The following is a 20,159-nucleotide window of genomic DNA, read 5'->3' on the forward strand; positions in this document are numbered from 1 at the left end:
TGAGTGTGGGTGCAGTCACATAGTGATGTGTCTGGAGGGTGATTTATTATGTTCATTGGATTTTCCTGTATATATATCTTACAAGACCTATTTTTCTCATATAATTCAGTTCTTGGGGGGCATGGGTCCATGCCTGACCAGGGTTTCAGAGATTGATCAAATTTTTGTTCATTATAAATTTAGTTTTGAATAAACTCAATTCAATTAGTAGAAAGAGTCTCACTCCAACTTAAGAATTGGGGGGGGGGAATGAAAGATGAAAATATGGACCAAAGGGAGCCATGGGCTAAAAAAGGTTGAGAACCACTGTACAAATAGAAAAAGCCCGAGTATTTTTCTTCCTGTTTTTTTTTATCTTCTCGGAATTGGGGCGGGGGGGGGGCACTATCATCTGCACAAAATCAGATTATTCTTCTTGAAAAAAGGTGGCATTTCACTGGAGTTTAATGTAATGATTTCCACTGTGGCAGCAGAGCCATCTTTAGGCAAATTGATTTTTCTGAGGGCCCCCACCTGCTAGAGATGATTACTCATCAATTTATATGCTTAATCTCAATGAGATTTTATCATCACGAGGGCCCCCCCTCCCCATGCTGCCTGGGATAGACCTATACATTAAGATGACACTAAATGACATCCATTCAAGAATTGCTGTATTTACTTGAATCTCACACGTTATTTCTTAGCAATTTAATAGCAGGTCCAGAGAGAAAAGCCACACTGTGTATGTATCATTGAGATTCACAGTAACACCCCAGACTTGCATCATCTAATCCTAAAATTGATTTTTATCAGATAGATGCACTTAGAGCAAATCTTGGTTTCACCACAAAATACGGAGGGAAGGGGTCATCATCATCAATGCGATTAGTCTTGCAACAAATTATTGACGTGGTTAGGGTATTACTGTATGTTAAACTTCACCTGACTTATGGTAGAACTCAATATAGTACTATCGATGATTAATGTGCACTTGTCTAAAATGCCATATTATTTCAGTTTCTTGTGTTCCGATTCATACAGATTGTACTGAATATGTTTTGGATTTTTTTTATTCAGTTCTATATTCTAAGTAGAGTATAAAACATTTGTGTTATTAATTTAAAATTTTTTTTCGCAATTAGAAATTGCAGTGGCTGAATCGGTATTCCAGCTGAAGCGAGCAAATTCTGCCTCTTGCCAGCTTCCTTTCATCAGTTTCATATAGATATCCATTTTTCTATCACTGTACCTTGGAAATTTGTTCTAATGAAAAATGTCCCTGGTGATTATTAATTTTATTCTAATGTGAATCACAATTTAGTAAATGCATATTGTACTTTAATTATGGAATTCAACTATTCTTTTGAAGTTTGAATTAAAACTTTATTTATAAACAATGAGTTATTTATTTACACATATATATCTTAGTCCATTTAAAGTATGAACAAATTATAGAGGATAATTAAGCATGACATCTTGACGGGCGAGTTCGAGCAACATAGGGTCATCGAAGAACTTGTTAATACTAACATCTTCACTCAGACCCTGAAAAAGAAAAAAAATTAATCAGCAAAATTTTAAAGGATTATGCTCACTAAAAAAAAACCGCGACCATTTATTGAGGTGGGGACTTGTTCAAAGCCAAGGTCATCAACGATGTAGAATTTGTATTTCGAATGTCCTTGTGAATGGCCATGATTGTTGTCTTCTATAGCCTTTTGTTTCTGCCAAATAAATTTAATTTTATACAAGATATCGCTCCTTTCACTTATAATTGGTTACATTGGACGCAATATTTTGCTGCGAGTTTCTATACTGCACAACCAATATTTGACTATAATGGACCAAGAAATGACTAATGTTAATAGGGTTGTGATCAAACCCTTCTGTGTGTGGTTCCTGCAGCTTGAATCATTTCATTCTTGCTGGAGTCACGGTATTAACCCAAGATGCCAAAGCTTGTTACTCAGAACAATGGCCAGCCATTTTGCAAAGAGTCTGGACATTGGCTGTAACATATATGTGTGATCACATCAAGACTCTAGGTTCACAATAACCAATTGATAACTTCAACGATCGCACCCCCTCAAGTTAATTTTTTTAAAAAATTAGAAATTGTGAGGATGGAATGGAACTGACTAATGTGTATGTAGAATTATGGCACAAAATATAGTACGTGCCTTATAGAAGTCTTCAAGAGAGGCTTTCGGCTGAGGAACGGTAATGTGATCAGTTGAAAGAAACTGACCATGAACTGTAAAAAGGGACATTTTTTTTACCTTGAACATCCCTTCACCATGGGAAAGAATTTGCAAAAGAAATTTTACATGGACAGTAGTGGCAATTACAGCCCTATTATGACACGGTGAACTGACGAAAATTTTTATCCATAAAGGGGAGCCTTTTGGCATCTTATATAGTCTTGCAGCTTTATAACGATAACTTAAACGGGGAAGAATGAGCTTGGTTCAAACTTTGCAAAAAGAAAAACTTTCCGTGAAAAAAAATTGATAATGTAAACCAAATTCTTGATAACTAAGGCAGCTACTTATACCAGCCAAAAACTGACAGTAGTTTATTAGTTAACTCTGAAAAATTAGACTACCCACTTTTCTTCGTCTAGTTTTTATCATAAATTCTCTGGCCAGATGGGGAGCTGGTTGAGGCTCAAGGGGTCTAATCATGATACTTTTATCCAGAGGATCACCAGGTACAATCTAAAAAAAAAAAACAAAAAAAACAGTCCATTAGAATGAAAATCAATAACTGGTATTGTGTATACAGAAATCATACAGCACTGCAATTAATTCGATTTAAAATATATGGTAAATTTGAATAATCTCAGTCAGCAGAGATATGCTGATCTTTGCTATTATTGTTACATAAAAAACACATCTTAAAAATTGAATGTCAAACAATCCATACTTGAAAATAAAAACTATTATTTACCTGCCAGTGGTGAAATACAGATAAGCAGAATGCTTGTCCTTGTGTGTGAGTTCTCAAATCTGTTTCAAAACCAAATGAATCGATTGCAGGAATGAAAGCTTTTATCGTGTAAAGTGGTGAACCTGGTACTGGCGCATCTTGAGTCACATGCCCACTATTGAATATAATATATATTTATTGAAAAAAATTCAATATATATATATATAGATATTTTGATATAAAATATGTCATGGTCCTGAATAAAAAATCCAAGGAATGGGAAAAACTTCACTATTTTTATCATCAACACGTCTGACGGTATTTTTAAAAACTATAACATGCACAAAAAAACCCTGGATGTAACAGTAAAGGAAGTAAGTGTTGCCATTGTGAACTTCAGATTTAAAAAAAAGTGGGAGGCACCTCAGTTATTTCCTATTTTTCAACTTTGAAATACATTTGCACCTCAAAATTAGAAATATAATCTTTTGTTATGCACACAGGCTGCAGTTCTACATACAATAAAATTAAATTAAATTCAATTAAATAAAATTAATTGAATTCAAATTAAATAAATTGTGTATGAAGTATATGTAAGGTTAAGTAATAGTAGTTCATTCAATATCCGATCTAGTGAATATGAGCTAATTTCCTATTTGAAAGTTTCCCCCACAAAGAGTCAGACTTTCAACATAACACTGGACAACAATGAAATTACATCCTACATGTAAATATACAATTCCCAATGGGTTTGGCTTTCTGAACACAAATATCACCATGGAAAAGTTTTATTAGCTCTTGTTTTTGAGATATTACCATGTTAACAGTCAAAAAATGTGCTTTGTGAGCATTATTAGCAGGGCCGGACAAATCCCAGGCGACTAAAACATTGATATTGGCACCTAAAATTTTTTTTTATGTAGTTGCTAAATTGCAGGCAGAGAGCAGCACAAAATGTTTGGAATTTATAACAGCGTATCTGTTAACATGAAAGAAGCCAGTATGCCAAAGTAAAAAAAAAACATTTTGGACCTGGACCTTTTTTTCAGGTAATTTTTTTTTGATTTGTCCAGTCCTGGTTATTACATAATGAAAAGTGGTAAAGACTATACATAAAACAACATTATCGGGAAAAGGGCAGGGACCTAGTGGCAGCGAATTAATGATCCGCGACTACTAGGAATTCCTTGTTCTAGGGGGAACAGTTACAATCCCTGTCAAGAACTTGATTCTGACGTTCAGTGCCCAGATTTGAACCCATGGACCTTGATGGTAACTTTCACAGTGGAAGACGAGCATCTTACCACTGCGCCACTTGGGTGCTAGAAAATGATTAACCTTTATGCAGGCTGACTACTGTTGGGTAATTTGTAGGAGATGCTTGGTATGTCCAGTACAAGCATAATGCAAAACAAAGTATGTGTCAGATGCGATAAATGAACTATTATGCTGTAAACAATATTTTTATGCACTGTTGTGTTTTATGTAACATTAATGTTGTGGGTCTATATATTGGTGAAATTTCTATATATTTGTGTTGCGTATAAACATATCTGCAACTTTAGAGGAAACCATAGCCAATTCAGCTTTTTCACAGTCAAATTCATGGTTACATAAGAAATGACTATCTTTGTTTTAAACGCAGAAACTTTTGACAAAACTCTTTGTCCAGTGCAATTATATAACAGAAATTTAGGCACTTTCTACTTCAAAATATGGAAGACACGTGCTAGCATCAAGAGAACATGAAACACAACTCTAACAACATAAATACAGGGGCCACACTAAGAACACATGTCCGGCCATATATCTATTTGTTAGAAATTTCCTAGAGGAATATTTATTGGGGGGGGGGGGGGGAAGAGTGCATATTTGGTCAAGCAGTAGTATAGCTAATTGCTAATTCCCTTTAATGAGGTTATACATAAAAATGCAACGTATCTAATAAACAGAGCAACAAAATAGGAATTACCGTCTTCTAGCCAAAACAGTATACACTGCCGACACACAATCAGCAGGAGCCTGTACTTCAACAAAGTAATAGGGTTCCATAAGACGAGGAGTTGCCATGAGAAATGCAGAATATGCAACTCTCCTGGCAGTTGGAATGACTTGACCACCACCTCTGTGAATTGGCTCACCGGCAATTACAGCATCTAATATCTTGAACTTGACATTCCTTATGGCTGTAAAAACAAATGAAAGAAAAACAATTAACTAAAACTGATTTATTTTACACTCAACACACACACACTATTGATGAGGAATGATTCATTTTTAAAAAACACCCATATATATTTAAGGTAGCATGATTGCCAATTTGGTTTTTGAAATTTTTTAAAATGAAAATTAACACAATTACATAGAAAACAAAAACACTAACGTTCTTCACATAAGGGACCTTCTCTGGTAGCCCACTGGAAACCTTGAATAATGCTGTCTTTTACCATGCTCAACAGCGACTTGTCAACCTATGGTAGGAAAGATGAGAAGACCTTATGTGAAAATTATGTTTTGCAAATCTAGTACGAAATGATTTAACAGTTTTGTGAATGAGATTCAGTTGCCCCTCAATATTGGCGGGGGTTGAATATTGGAAATCCGTGAATAACCCAACCCAAACCATAAACTTTTTTTTAGACATCTTGTTTATAACTGCTTTGTGACACATCTGGAGATTCTCAGCAATGTGTTTTGAAAGAACGCCATAATGTATTAGCCATTTAACACAACTGAATAATGACAGTTATAGTACAGAAGTTATGCAGTACATAAATTACATATTTTTGTTATTGCTCCCCCAGAAAAACAGCACTTTCCACGTGAGAGATATGTGGATTGAGGGGTATATAGCAGCTACAGCAATGGCTGACAGAATCTGAAGTTCTTGTTTTTTCATATATCTGACTGCATATTCATCGAACCCATAATAATGGGGAAATAGCAGCAATAAAACTAACCTTTATCAATAGTTCAAGTTTTCCTAGCTAGCTTTTTACTTTCAGAAACATTTTTTTAAACAAGTTTTTTAGAAACATTTTCAGAAGCTATGGAAGTTTCGACAGCTGGCTGATGAGAAGATAAATCCAGGAAAGAAAAATGAATTGCTCTAGTGGATATTCCCGCAATGCGAGCTTTGGCCTGAGTTAGGTCTGGCTGTACATGTATGAACCAGTTCAGAACACGAGCTCAAAGTTTGTTGTCTTTTCAGTCTAGTGTGCTCACCCTAAGAGTGAGAGGACGTGGGTTTCGATTTCAGTTTCATCAGTTTTTAAAGATGCTCATTTAATTATCACTGTAACTGTGTTTCTAAAAAACAGGGGAATAGACTGAATATGAAATTCACGAATACCGAGGGTTGACTGTATATTTGATACAAACCAAATTACATCCTTCAGTAATTTTGTTCTTTAGCTAAAAGCTTCAAAACAAAATGAGTCACGTGAAACCGTATAATTAATTTGTAATAAGACTCTACCTCAGATGGAAGAGTGTCGTCGACCAATATGTTTGGCCCAGTTGAATCGGGACCAAATGCCCATATGGAACGGGCAGCCAGCAGATCCCAATCATATTTAGTTTGAAAAAATTCACCCAGTTTCTTTCTGTTCCAATTTATCTGTACAACTTCATTCTCAATATCTTCCGCAAGACCTTTCTCTAAGGGTTCAGCAATCATTGTGAGTTTGTTCCTAAAAAAAAAACCAGTAATTTATTACATAGCGGCTAATGTTGGAAAATAAGAAGTAGGAAGGTTTTTGCGTGGATCCTAATTCTGTACAAAAATAAGTATAAAAGGGATTTTTGAAAAACAATGTGGGGGATTTTCCATTTTCAAAATAAAATTGTAGAGATTCTCCCCCTCAGCAAAAAACATGACATTGTGCAATGTGAACGCTGAGGTGCGTTCTGAGCCGTCAACAGCCTTAACTGTCCATCAGAAAATTCTGAAACATTCATTATGTCTTGATGAAAGGATGGCAACAATTTCCAAAGCCTCTTTCAAGACAGAAAACAAAACTTTTTTAGAAATTCAAACATAGGTTACTCACTTTTTATTTGGCGTTTCAGCGAAACATTTGAGAGAGGACGTTTCAACAACAGTTTCACAGAACGACACCACAGGATCAGCTACTTTGATATCTGTATAAAAATGTAAACATAACATGATGATCATACAATAGAAATGAACACAGTGTATTGGCAACAAATGTGAGAGTAAAATAAGGTTGATCAAAATTAGAGAGAAAAATAACTCACCTATCTCTGAATACATTTTTCGAAGATCATGCATCACACAATCCAGGTACAGCTCACCCGTTCCAAGGACAACATGTTCACCCGACTCTTCAACCTGAATTGATTACAAAATGTCATACAAGTTACAGTGACAAGCGTCAAAATTATACCATGTTTAAACAACAACACAGGAGCTAAAAATATACAACAAAAGGATGATTAGCTTTTCTGCTGCAAAATTCTTAAGCCAGACACAGTTATTCTGAGTTTGAGGGGCAGCGCCATCGCACAAACATACCTGAACACACCCCTCCTCCCACAAGAGGACCAAGTTCGTGAAGCCAGAGATATCAGCAATGGGATACAACTTGTTGCAGAGATCTGGTGTTCTATCAAGAGGTCCTCATGATTATAAAAAAAGATCTGGTAATATAATTTTTGAGAGTATAAGTATGTAAACTGGCATGCTGGCAAGTCCAGCTAGATAGAGGCTCTGTGAGCATTGCTTGCCCGGGGGTCCATGATGGGCTTAAGACTGTCCAGATTGCCTTTTAGAAACAACTTCTTCAAACATAATACAGTGAAACCTGTCTTGAACAGAATCAAAATATAGGCTGTTCAATGATTAGTGCTTTATTTGCACCTTTATAAAACTGAAATCTGTCTAAGACAGAATATCATTGCAGTCTATATTAACGTTCCATTTTGTACAGGTTTCACTGAACCAAAACAACAAATAAATACATAATAATAACAAAAATCAACATAGGCGCAACAAGGGCCCAAAACTATGTTCTTGAAAACGTAGGCATCATGGTGGATAGGCTATGAAATCATTCTTCCACTTTTTCGGGACTTAGGCTGCCAAGGAGGTGTATGCGGTACAGTTTTGGAGACCATATCTACAACTATATATGCAGGGGGTCTGTCCAAACTTTTTTTTATGGGGTCTTATTTTTGTGAAAAATGCATAATTTTGTAAGAAGCGATACAATCCGAGTTCATTTCATACAAAAGAAATGAAATTTTAAATTTATTGTTTCACTGACTTGTATTTTGTGAAGGATGTTATTTCAGTTTTGGAATTTTGTGAAAGGTATGGAAAATGAACATTAATTTTTCCTGGACAGACTTCTGATATGTTTACTGTTACCATACCGACCTAGGTTTACATTGGAAGAACACGAATGTTTGAAGGGGAAGAACATGATCTATGATCGAAGTGTTTAAAATTTTGAACCGGATGGATAAGATGGACCACAAGTTATTAATATACGCATTATTAATGCATCAATCAATGGCTTCGACAAGGGGATACCAGTATCATTAGTAAGGGACAACTCCAGGTTGTGGCGTTTCAGGGAGTTTTTCCTCTAATAGGGCAGTGAATAAATGAAATAGCTTACCTCCGGGGGTTGTGAATTCTAACACAATTGACACGTTTAAAAAGAAATACCATAGCATATCGGGATAAATTGAGAAGCTATCCTTACTTAGAATAAGAAAACCATCATCTTTTTATAGGCAATATATTATTATTGGTGACATTATGCTTTTATAATAGGTTGCAGTATTTTGGATATTTTTGACCTCCATATTTTTTATGGGCAAATTTTTTTCAGCCACCTCATCAGGCAAATTTGTCTATTGTGGCCTTGGTGTTTGTATTTGTATTAAAATGTGACAGTACAGTAACCATGAATGGCTCATGTGCAGCACTAACACTTAAATTTATTTATGCCCAAGCCCCCAAAGCAGAATATGCTGAAATTTGTGACATACATCAAGAACAATCTCATGAGGAATTTTAAGAAGTGAGTTTTTTTTTTTCGCATGGAAAACACTATAAATAAATTTTCACCGAAGACCATTTTCATTCAGCTGAGGGCTTGTTGCAGAACAATGCGAAATATTCTACTTTGGGGGATCAAGCTACACTCAGGAAGGGCCAGAATAATCAGATCACACATGCCCAATATGAGCTCAGACAAAACCAAAAAAAGGATTAATGTGTCTCATACATTCATAAAATTTTTAAATGCTTATATTAATTTATTACTGGCAGCTGAGTGGTCAGCATTCTCATCCCAGTGAGCGAGAATAGATTTTGTTATGTAAAATAACACAAAAACAATATAATGTAGGCTATCATCTTGTTATTGAGAAATATGGTATCTTTCCCAGAGGGAGTGTTAGTGACTGGATCAGTTTTTCAAATGGGAAAAATGTTTTCTCATATATAAAAATTCAGAAGAAATTTCAGATTAAGGAAGTTTTCCTGTAAATCTCGCTAACAAATCATGGCTATTTACAATAAGTTCTATAAATCTAAAGAACAATATGTACGAAAATCGAATGATTGTTTTGTAACCTTGATCCAGAATTGCTCACCTTGGTTGTTAGAAGGGGATAAGACTTGTTGACTTTTCTGAGACCATCCAACATTTTTGGTAGTTCCGAAGGATTGACTGGCTCGACAGCAATTTTTATGACAGAGTTTGTATTGAATTTCAAAGGTCGGAAAATGTACAGGTCCTCGTCTTCTTCAGCACCAACAATTGTGGCAGTCTTGACAATAGGCTGGTCTATGCCTTCAATGAGAACCCAGTTGCCAGCTGGAACACGATTCAACTCTATTTTATAACGTGCCTCCGAAATCCACAGGCGCCCGACTGCCATGATCCTAGAGTCCTCTTCGTCAATCAGAGTGTAATTCTCACCCAATATACGCACTTCTTGATTTGCGTGCAGAGTTCCACTCATCACACGTCCAAAAACATGGAAACTAGTAGCATCTCTCGTCGAATACTGTTTGGTAGTGTGCACCATCAAAGGCCCCTATAAATTACAATGAAAACAAAGTATTAATTTTGATTTTTTCCCCCACAAAGAACATTGCAGACATCCTTTCAGAAGACACAAGAGCTGAAATCAGAACTAAATTGTTTTCTGCAAAAATTATTCTATAGAACAAACATATTCTCACACATTTTTTTAGTATTACAAGAATTTAAAAAATATTCATACAAGCAAAACATGTCCTGAATGTCTGATCTGTGAGAGGTATCTGTGATGCTTGCTAGAGAATCCAATTTCACCAGGTCTTGATTGTCATTGAAATCATGTTGCATTCAAGAGATTTTAAATTATGGTAGTTTGAGTCTGAATACGTTTTAAAATTTATTTTACATAGTTACTCTCATTCTGATGCTGAAATATGGGCTTAAATGATGCTCACAAGTAGAAAATTTTCTGCTCTAGATGCTCTCAAAAAATTATGCATCTCATTTATGAGGAATTTCAGATGAATCTGTACATGCAGTATGTAATGTATGTGTATATTATCGTATTTATGATGTCATGTATTTGAGAAATGTTGCCACCAATTGTCCAAATTGAAAGTGGCAGATACCTAAATTTTCAAACGAATTGTGTTGATGGGTTTTGCTTGCTTTTTGTGGAGGGATTTTTTTCTTCTTCTTTTGAAAGGAGATAAGATGGTTCCCAAAGTCTGGAAATATACCTCAGAGCTGCAATCCTCCATGGCAACAGCAAGATGATTTTCTGATGGGCCAGTGTATATATGCTCAACTTTGGCTTTTGCATTAGCTGCTGGTGAAGGCACATGATGTACACACATATCCACAAAACCTATAAAATTGAAAGATGAATATTTTATGGGCCAAATTCAGATTTATTTCATCATTTTTCCCTTTTATTTACCCTCATCATTTTTTAGTTCAAGGATATAAACCTCAAATATGTTATAATTTACAAAGAATTTCAAAGCGATGGAAGACATTTACAAAAAGGAATCCGATTGCTTGAGAGTGAACAAACTTTGCTACAAGTTCATCTACAATCCAATTCCTTAATAAGTATATCAATAAGTAAGGATAAAAAAATTATTTAAATAATAAATTTTTATGAGCTCAGTTTTTTTGGGGAAGGGGAAAGGAATTGGATTGTAGATGAACTTGTAGCAAAGTTTGTTCACTCTCAAGCAATTGCTCTTATCAATAATTATTGATTAGTTCACAACATAATGATCAAATGAAACATTTACCATTAAAATCCCCAATAAACTTGGAGCAAATGTTTCTTAGTAGAGGACGGACATTTTGTTTCATCTCAGCTTTAGTGAGCTTTATGTTCAGCTCATCTAAAAGGCGAGGTAATGTTGTGTCGACATCACCAACCACCTGAAAAAAACAAAAAACAATAGAATAATGCTGATCACCATGTTTCTTAAACATGAGTAATAACTAAAAACATTAAAAATATCAATTTTAATAAAAGATTTAGAAGCTATAGTAAAGCTATTAAAAATTTTCATTCAGAAAAATTAATAAATAAAAATTACCTGAGCAAATAGCTTATACAAGGGCTCCAAAATAAATTCGACAAAACTCCTCTGCACAGAGCTATGTGGTGGCTTCTTAGTGAACTTGCGCCTTAAATGAATATTTTTTAGTTATATTAAAAAACAATATACTCCAGCAAAAATAATAAATTTTTGATATTTTAAAATTTTTTCCCCACAATATTACTTATGTTCAATGTGTGTGCTTTTTATTAAAATAACTTACGTCTTGCTGTTGAAGTATATGTCACCCCATAGACGCTTGGAAAAATCACTAATGCTTATGTTGCCAAACGACTGAGAATATAAAGATGCAAAGGATCTGAGGGTGAAGCACAAGCTATATTGAGAACTGGCAAAACACACATTGCCCAGAAGAGGCGATATGACTGGATGATCCTTATCATCGGCATAAAGACTGAAATGAAAAATCGATGAAGACATGAGTGATATTTACTAATAAACTGCAAATCACATAGTAAACTATGGCCTTTGGAACTGATTAGATTGTGAATGCGAATAGAAACAAATATGTACCTCAAAAGACCATTGATTTCTTCTATTATATGTCGCAATTTATAATAGGCATCTTGAGGAGGTAATTTCAACTCCAGCATGAGTCTGTCAATTTTATTTATGCAAATGCATATGGCCACACGTTCTTGCAAAGCATGTTTCAACAAACGCTCAGTATTCAACATTACCTGAATTAATACAAAAGAAAAAGGTAAACCAAATATTATTAAATTTCAAGTGAAAAAAAAATTAATAGAGAAATAAAAAAAGGAATAGATTAAAACACAGTTGCAGCCAAAAAATACCACAACAAAATCATATGGCAAAAAGTTACTGAAATTCACTCACTCCTTCAGCAGCATCGACAAAGAGAATTACTCCATCAGACAAACGAATGGCCGCTGTAACTTCATCTGAAAAATTTACATGTCCTGGAAAGAGAATTATTTTTTGAATCACAGTATAAAGCATCACACATTCAATTCAAGGTACGAAAAAACAACAACAACAACCTTACAAACTTTATCAAAATGAGGTATCGAAAAACATTAAATAATAAATCTGACTCATTAAAAAAAAAAACTTACCTGGTGTATCAAAAACATTGACAAGGAAGGACTTTCCTTTCAAGTCTGGAAGAACCAAAGTTACTGGAGTTGCTTTTATGCTAACACCTCTCTGAAAAGAAAAGAAAAGAAGAAGAAGAAAAAAAAAGATACGAGAGATATAGTGCAATAATAAATTATAATAAAAAAACATACACCTTACATAAAAGTACAAAATTCGATCATAATCAAAAAACTAGATTGAAAATTTTTTCAGAGCTTTATAATCATGTGAAGGGTATTTTCATCTGCAAATATTATTTGGCAGATATGAAGCAATGCACATTATCAATTGATGTTTCATAATAAAATTTCGTATTAATGCAGGAAAGAAGTCACCATTCTGCAAGGGGGATGGACTAACTGTACACAGACAGCTCTGCAATAAACTTGTGCAGGTGTGTGTTGGAAAAAGAAAAGAAAGTGTAGATTACCAGTGGTGAGATAAAAACGTGTTTGTAAAAAATGTAGTTAATTTAATTATATTTTCGTGTCTGCATATACTAATTAAATACAGTTATCTTCGTTATGGCACTGAATGTATTTTCTTACATATATCTGTATGCCAGAAGTAGTGAGTTACGTTTACACTGTGTTGCATTTTTGTCAATATTGGGATGCTATTAATTTGCAGTACTTTTCTTACTCTACACACAGGTACAAGGCACCAAGTGCTATTTCAATAAATAACAGATATAAACATTATAAAACAAGCTAGCTCCATAGAAAGACATACTAAAAAATCTTTTAACAACTCTCCTGTAAAATTTTCCTTTTGTGTTCTTTACTCTGGCATACAGATATATATCATGAAAGGTATAAAAAAGTTAGTCAAACCCTGATTAAAACCCATTATTTCACGGGAAATTTTTTCTCTCGTCAGTGTAAAAAAAACAACAGCAGCAACAAAAAACAGTTCTTCTGTATTTTTAAGATTTAGATAATTTCTTTTTTTGTTATTGTATATACATTAGTGATCATCACCCCAATCCAATTTTTTTTTAAGTTGAAAACTTGGCCTTTTCATACAGGTTGTAACTGTTGAATATTATATTGTATATTTCTTACATTAAATCTGAATACATATCTCAAAACATACTTCTTGCTCTGTGTACAGGGTATCTGTGTAACGAAGCTGAAAATGAATAAGAACCAATAATTAAGAAATGCCAAGTGAATGTGCATAAAAAATATTAAAAAATTAACACAATTTTTTTCAAAGGATGAAATATCAAAACGCGTATATAAAACTTTCATACCAGAATTTTAAGTCAAACAAATAAGTATCAGTACATGCAAAATCATCAAAAGTATCAGAAAGAGGAAAAATTTAAAGGAGACCTGGGAATTGGAAAAGGTTAACGATGACATGGGAAGTAGATGAAGAATAAAAACTTACATTATTTCCTTCACGAGGTCTTACATCCGGATGTGTCTGTTCTATCAAGCAATCAACAAAAGTTGTCTAAAATTACAGAAATAAAAAAGCTAATGTAATATCACCAAAAATAAAGTAAATGAATGTAAAAATATGAAAAAAAAATCTGCATTTATAAGTGGTTCCAAGCTCAGTGATCTTTGAATTTAATCAATCATTCACCCCATACCCGATGAAAAATTACACCATTACAAAAATTGAGATTGCCTAAAAGCACCCCCCCACCCCCCAGGGACGTCAAAATTAGGAAACATATAACCATCTTCTAAGCACGAGATGAGACTTGGTCACGTCACATCAGACGATTCTATTCCTTTCTTCCATGTAAAGCAACTGCTCATAAAGAATCGCTTGTCAGCAATTGAGCCTAGCCGCTGTGGTGGTCGAGTGGTCATAATGACCGACTCGCATCGCGGGGATCTGGGTTCGAACCCCACCGTCACCGCAGTGGTGGTCGGCTGAAGTTGGTTTCCTGTGGTTCCCAACTTCTTCCCATGCCTCTATATTTAATTATCTATTTTTGAAATATTTTCCACAAAAATTTATAAAATTGCATTGAAACAGTATTAAAAGGTAAGCAAACACAATCTAGATCAAGACTTGACAAATAAAAAATAATTTAGGCGCCAGCCAAATTCCTCTGTGAGCCAAGCATGTTTTTTTCAAGTAAAATTGTCAAAAATTATGATTCTCCCCCTTTTTTGGGAATCTGTGACCCTTTTCCATGTTCATTCCCAAGCTAATATAATTTCCAAAATTTTGCATCTTCAGACTCCAATTTAGTAATCACACATAAAATTTTATGCACCAATTCCAATTTTTCAGTTGCCATGACAATCTGGCTCTTGGGATAAGTCAAGTCCTCCTCTAGATGAGTTTGTAACATCAACAGTTCAATTGAACCTCAAAAAAAAAAATTACTTTTCCATGATGAAGGTGACCAATTACTGCCACATTTCGAATGAGGTCCGAATTGTCCATCAAATCAGCCAAAAATCTATTGATACAAATTGAATTTGTTACTAATCAACAGAATTATGGTTTTCTGGAATTAAATCAGTAGATTACTCATCATAGCATACAGTTTGAATTTCAATCTTAAATAAAATATAACTGAATTTTGGAAATCATGCGCCACTAACTAAAAATATGGTTTGGAAAAGGCATAAATGTTGATACAGTGCATGGCACTTCATTTGATCACATCAGGAGGTTTAGGGTTTTGAAAACTATAAAAAATGTATACCTATATCCACAAAAAATCCTGATTGCAAGCTCAATGATCACATGAGTTATTTGTTTGAATGGAAAGCATGGAAATGGAACAACTTCGTTTCTCTCTTCCCCTTAACAGGTTTCAAAATGTTGAATTGTTCTAAAACTAGATTTATTTTCTCTTTAAGGTGAAATCTTTTTTTTTTCAATTCAGAAATTGTGAGGAGTCGAAATGGAACTGTCTAGTGTGTAGTATTACAAATTACAAAAACTTCTTTCAATGTACGGTATGCTCCACAGATTCCTGGAGTCTTCCAGCTGAGGAATTGTGAATGCAGTCAAGTCAGTTGAAAGAAGCTGACCCATGAACTGAAGACTGACTTTTTCACCTCACAAATTGAGACTTCATTATAAGACAATTATTGTAAAGGAAGAGCTAAACACACATGGACCATAGTGACTTACAGCCGAATTAACACATACTGAAATGAGTATGGAAACTTTTGTCAATAAGAAAACGCTCTGACCTCCTACATAAGTCTTGTAGATTGATAACATATAGGGATAAAAAGTCTATGAATCAATCTTAGCTTCAAAAAATGCAAAAAGAAAAACAACATTCGAGGGAAAAAAAATGATAACCTGAATCAAGTCCTGATAACTGTAAACATTTTCCCCCCATGTTATAACATTCGTTCATTCCATACTTAAAAAATGTGTTAACAATATCCAAGTGGTAACATAATCTGTAATTTTAATAAGCATCTACTGTGTTTCAGTTCCTTAAAAAGATATACCTAAACTACATACAAAGACAATTCTCTACCTAGAGCCTCCCCCACCCCCAGCAACTATTACCTATGAAAATTATTGGGCTAATTTTGGGTGCAATAAATTTTTAAGCCATCTCATTCTAATTACAAAAAGGTTTACAAAACCCAAGCTTATATTTCTCATTTATAACTACAATGCATTAAGTACTCACTCCAGTTCATATGTAGTTACCGGCAATTCTTGCTCAACATGAGAAAATTTCTTTTTTTTAACGGGAGCAATAATTGGTTCTGAAAAAAATAAATTATAATAAACTCATATAGGGTTTTTTATTTTATATAATAAATCAGCAGCATCCAATCAACCATCACATTCTTTGTGAAAAAAAAATGCATTAACAGGGAAAAAATTACCAGTCAAAAGTTGTGTGTCTTCTTCCTGGACTATTCTTTCAACATCAGGGCCATATATTTCCTCAGCAGTAGGATAATATTTCTTATCCTCGTGTAGCACAACTTGCCGGTGAGAAATATCGTCGTCGTCATCATCATCTCTTCCATCATCCATCACTTCTTCCTTATAATAATAATTAAAAAAACACAATATTTCAGTTGGAAATGCCAAATATCAGCAAATATTTTTTTTATTTTTTCGGGACTGCTTCCTTTTGCTACATTAAAAAGGCAGTGTCATGAAATTGGAGAATTTTGTGTCATGCATAGACTCCAATTTAGCAATCACATGCAGAAAATTTTAGGGGTCAATACAGATTTTTATAGCCCCCCTGGCAATCTGTCAAGCCCTGCACTATAACAGTTGAACCCCCCATTAAATTGCCAACCTCACAAATTTTTAGTGAAAAAAATATTCCATATAGGGATTATAATGTAAAAAAACCTGTTTTAGCACCAACTCATTGTAATGGCAACTAGTGTTTGGATGTACACAAAGTCAATGTGACACTTTCCAAGACTTTCTATAACATTTCTTCTCCCATTGTTTTTTTTCAACACGAAAAGAGTTGAGTATTTATACTTTTCATTCCAGTTATTATCAGCCAGCATAGCAACAATTTAGAGCATAGTTTCCCAACCTTTCTTGTGCCATCGCCCCCCACTTTTCAGAAATTATTTTCTCCCATCGCCCCCCCCAACGCAATCTAACCCATAGGATTCTATGTTAAACCCGTAGCTTCTAGCCCCCCCCCAGGGGGGCGTTAACGCCAACATTGGGAATCACTGGTTTAGAGAAAATGACTTGAAGAATAAAGAATGGTGTGTGGTCAGGTTTTTTTTTAGAAAGCACATTAAATACTTGAATGCATGTAGGAACCAAAATAACCAAACGTATTCAAAGAAACAGATTTATTGGTAAGAGAAAGTGTACAATGAACATACTGCATCAGTTTGTTCAAGGTTGCCAAGAAAAGATTTTCAACACTGCATGTTTTTATTCGCTGGTCATTGCATTTTGATTAATATCATGTCCTTAGATTTGCTCCGTTCAATCATGTCGAAAGCTGTCTCTCCAATGATTGAAAAACTGGAAATTTGTGATCATAAAATCAATACAGACTAAAAAAAATGCCATGATTATTTCTCTATTTTTTATTTTTTTTGTACTTATAAAATGTGTCACTAAATTTACGCAGAATTAAAATAATTTTGAAGGTAAGTATGTGCTTCTCTGTTAAATTTTATATCAAGAAATATTTAAGTAACTGTGTGTGTGTGTATATTGTATACAATTTTAGAAATTTCCTGAACTTAAAATTGAATGCTTATAAAATAGGTTATTTTCTTTATGGAGCAGCTTACGAGCGGTTAAAGTCTTGGTTGGTTTACCAACCAAGACTTTAACTGCCTCATCCATAGCCCAACATTGCTGATCCTTTGATCATAAGTTCAACTTTTCTTCTACCAAAATTTTTCAAAAATGCCCTTCACCTTCTGACTTGGACTTTAAATCATTCCACATCAACAAAAACTCAAACCAGTTCGTCAACGACCTAACTAGCACACCACCCTTCTCAAAAATTTCTACAATAATTATTTTTCTCCATCACTATCACATTCTTGTTTGTGATTGGCTCATCCATTTTTCTTTTCTTTCCTTCTTCTTTTTCTCTTGCAGCTAGTCATTTCAATTCGACTCTTTGTATGGAACAACAAGCAATTCCTGCTATACAGAGTATTTTCACTACCTTCCAATTCTTTTCTTTGCTACCGATGTAGGAACTTCATACAGTTCCAAAATGCGTTTAGCCACTGTTCCTTTTTCCAATTTTGGGTCTACACAAGGTTTTTCCCTAGTATATTGTCTAACCCAAAAGGTAATTCATTTCTATTTAAGACACTGACACACACAGTAGTTTATAATAAACATGTAAATTTATATAATGGAGCTCCTCTGAAACGCTATAGCCACTATTCGATATAACGTCAAACTTGTTACAGCACCAGAATTCTTTGGGACAAATGTTGGAGTTACAACAGGGTTCAACTGAATATAGTACTGGGCTTGACTATTTTTTTGGTCCCTACTATATCAGAATGCATAATACAGCCAGTTTGTAATACACAGATAAGAAATGTTTTCTCACTTCATGATATTCTATAGCCTCAGTTTCATGCTGTCGATCAAATCTTTCTTCTTCCTCTTCTGAATCACTGTCCAATTCAGGACCAATATAATTTCCGAATTCATCATACAAGTCTGTATCCATAATAAATCGGTCTGAAATGAAGTAAAGAAACAAAAATTAAAATTATATATTCAAAATAACCTTATACTGATCAATGACATTTGATGGCATACTTTGTAATAAGCTATTTGGGCTGATTCCCTATATATGGGATACAATTGTCGAGAGAATATAATAAATGTTCATTCAAATACTTACATGCATATGACTATTTCTCATATTTAGCAAAAAAAATCTCTTTTCAGCATCAGAAAATCTCCCCCCCCCCCCCGTGTTTTTAGTCGTTTTGGCAGTAACTCTAATGCATAGCACCGAAGTTTGTTAGGGAATTAAAAAGTCACCAAATCACGATATACTGTATATTGGGAATTGACCAAAATTTACTCTTGCTTGATTCATGTCCGCATAGTAAAAAACTGCATCGAAAACTGTGAAAAACAAAGAATGCTAGAAGAAAGTTTTAAGGAAAATTTTAGAGAAAAGAAAGCTGTTCATGCTGATTGGATAGTAATAGATCTAGATTATGGACTCGCACTGCTAGGACTCAGCTTTGAAACCCCACCAGAATCACAGTGGCGGTCGGCTGAAGTTGATTTTCTGTGGCTCCCAGCTTTGATTCCTCCCTGTTAAAAAAGTATCGCCAAAGAGAGCAACGAGCCTAGAACAGTAAGTACAAATATTCAATCATTACATATTTCATTCACAATTTCAAACATAGATGGCAGCGCGCACACACTCAAACTCCTAGGTACTTACACACAAATGGTAACAAATTGGCCTTGGCTATAGACCGGAATTGCGCTCAGTTTAAAAGTATGTAGATCTAGAGTAATACTAATAGATTTGAAAAGTAAACGCATGAATGTGTGAAGGCCACAACAAGGAAAAAGAAAAGAAAAACCTCAAAATGGCGCGTTTGCTATTTAAACTTTGAAAAATTTATACCAAAGCTGTTCCTTACTAGAAATCACTTAGACAAATTAGATCAAATAAATGATGCCAAGAACATGCAAAGAAAAACATGTCACGAAATAAAAAATTTAAGGAAAATGCATCATGACATATTCACGCAACATGCCTACATAACGTAACTAGTTGATCCATAATCTGCGGTAAGCGAAAAAATAGAATTCAATTCACAAGATATGAGCATTTATGGATAGAGTAAAAAAATGCGATACACACCTGAATGGCTGAATTTACAGAGTTTTTCCCACGAACCAAGTAGAACTATCTAAAGCCGGTATAAACAGACGCTAGCTACAGCTCGTGGCTGTTGTTTGTCGCGAAAAACTTACTAGATTAGTAGGTAGTTTTTAGAACTTCGTTTGTCATAAATATATACGTCGTTATCATAACCACTGAACTTAGCTATTAAAAATGTTTTAAAAACAT

General features: G+C 34.4%; 2 protein-coding genes across 16 annotated transcripts in view; one reads left to right on the plus strand and one right to left on the minus strand.

Moving 5' to 3' along the window:
- The window catches only part of LOC149078820 (uncharacterized), a 42,905-nt gene extending 41,530 nt beyond the window's left edge, over positions 1-1,375 (plus strand). For all 15 annotated transcript variants that reach the window (XM_089240953.1, XM_089240961.1, XM_089240958.1 and 12 more), the window contains one exon: positions 1,125-1,375. The gene's annotated coding sequence lies outside the window, so the exon portion shown is untranslated. The remainder of the gene's footprint in view (positions 1-1,124) is intronic.
- On the minus strand, positions 1,352-20,063 carry LOC149078821 (116 kDa U5 small nuclear ribonucleoprotein component). Its single transcript, XM_089240968.1, has 23 exons — positions 19,950-20,063; positions 18,663-18,796; positions 16,474-16,636; positions 16,272-16,350; positions 14,993-15,068; positions 14,033-14,098; positions 13,733-13,768; positions 12,616-12,706; positions 12,377-12,459; positions 12,050-12,216; positions 11,739-11,930; positions 11,513-11,603; positions 11,216-11,351; positions 10,673-10,800; positions 9,541-9,987; positions 7,171-7,264; positions 6,963-7,053; positions 6,389-6,602; positions 5,294-5,381; positions 4,883-5,096; positions 2,932-3,085; positions 2,592-2,699; positions 1,352-1,527 (listed from the first exon to the last, which is right to left on the minus strand). The coding sequence occupies exons 2-23, from the start codon at positions 18,783-18,785 to the stop codon at positions 1,432-1,434; spliced, it is 2,937 nt and encodes a 978-aa protein (XP_089097094.1). The 5' UTR covers positions 18,786-18,796; positions 19,950-20,063; the 3' UTR covers positions 1,352-1,431.
- Positions 20,064-20,159: the final 96 nt, after the last annotated feature.

The sequence above is a fragment of the Pholcus phalangioides genome, unplaced genomic scaffold (genome assembly GCF_987345545.1).
Source record: "Pholcus phalangioides strain wild (caught in Gottingen) unplaced genomic scaffold, Ppha-v1.0 ptg000013l_1, whole genome shotgun sequence".
Taxonomy (NCBI): Eukaryota; Metazoa; Arthropoda; class Arachnida; order Araneae; family Pholcidae; genus Pholcus; species Pholcus phalangioides.

Coding starts and splice junctions, on each gene's coding strand:
- LOC149078821 (XM_089240968.1), bottom strand. CDS start 18,785: ATGGATACAGACTTGTATGATGAATTCGGAAATTATATTGGTCCTGAA. Junction 16,637..18,662: donor AGGCTATAGAATATCATGAA/GTGAGAAAACAT, acceptor TATTATTATAAG/GAAGAAGTGATGGATGATGG. Junction 11,931..12,049: donor GAAATCAATGGTCTTTTGAG/GTACATATTTGT, acceptor TTTTCATTTCAG/TCTTTATGCCGATGATAAGG.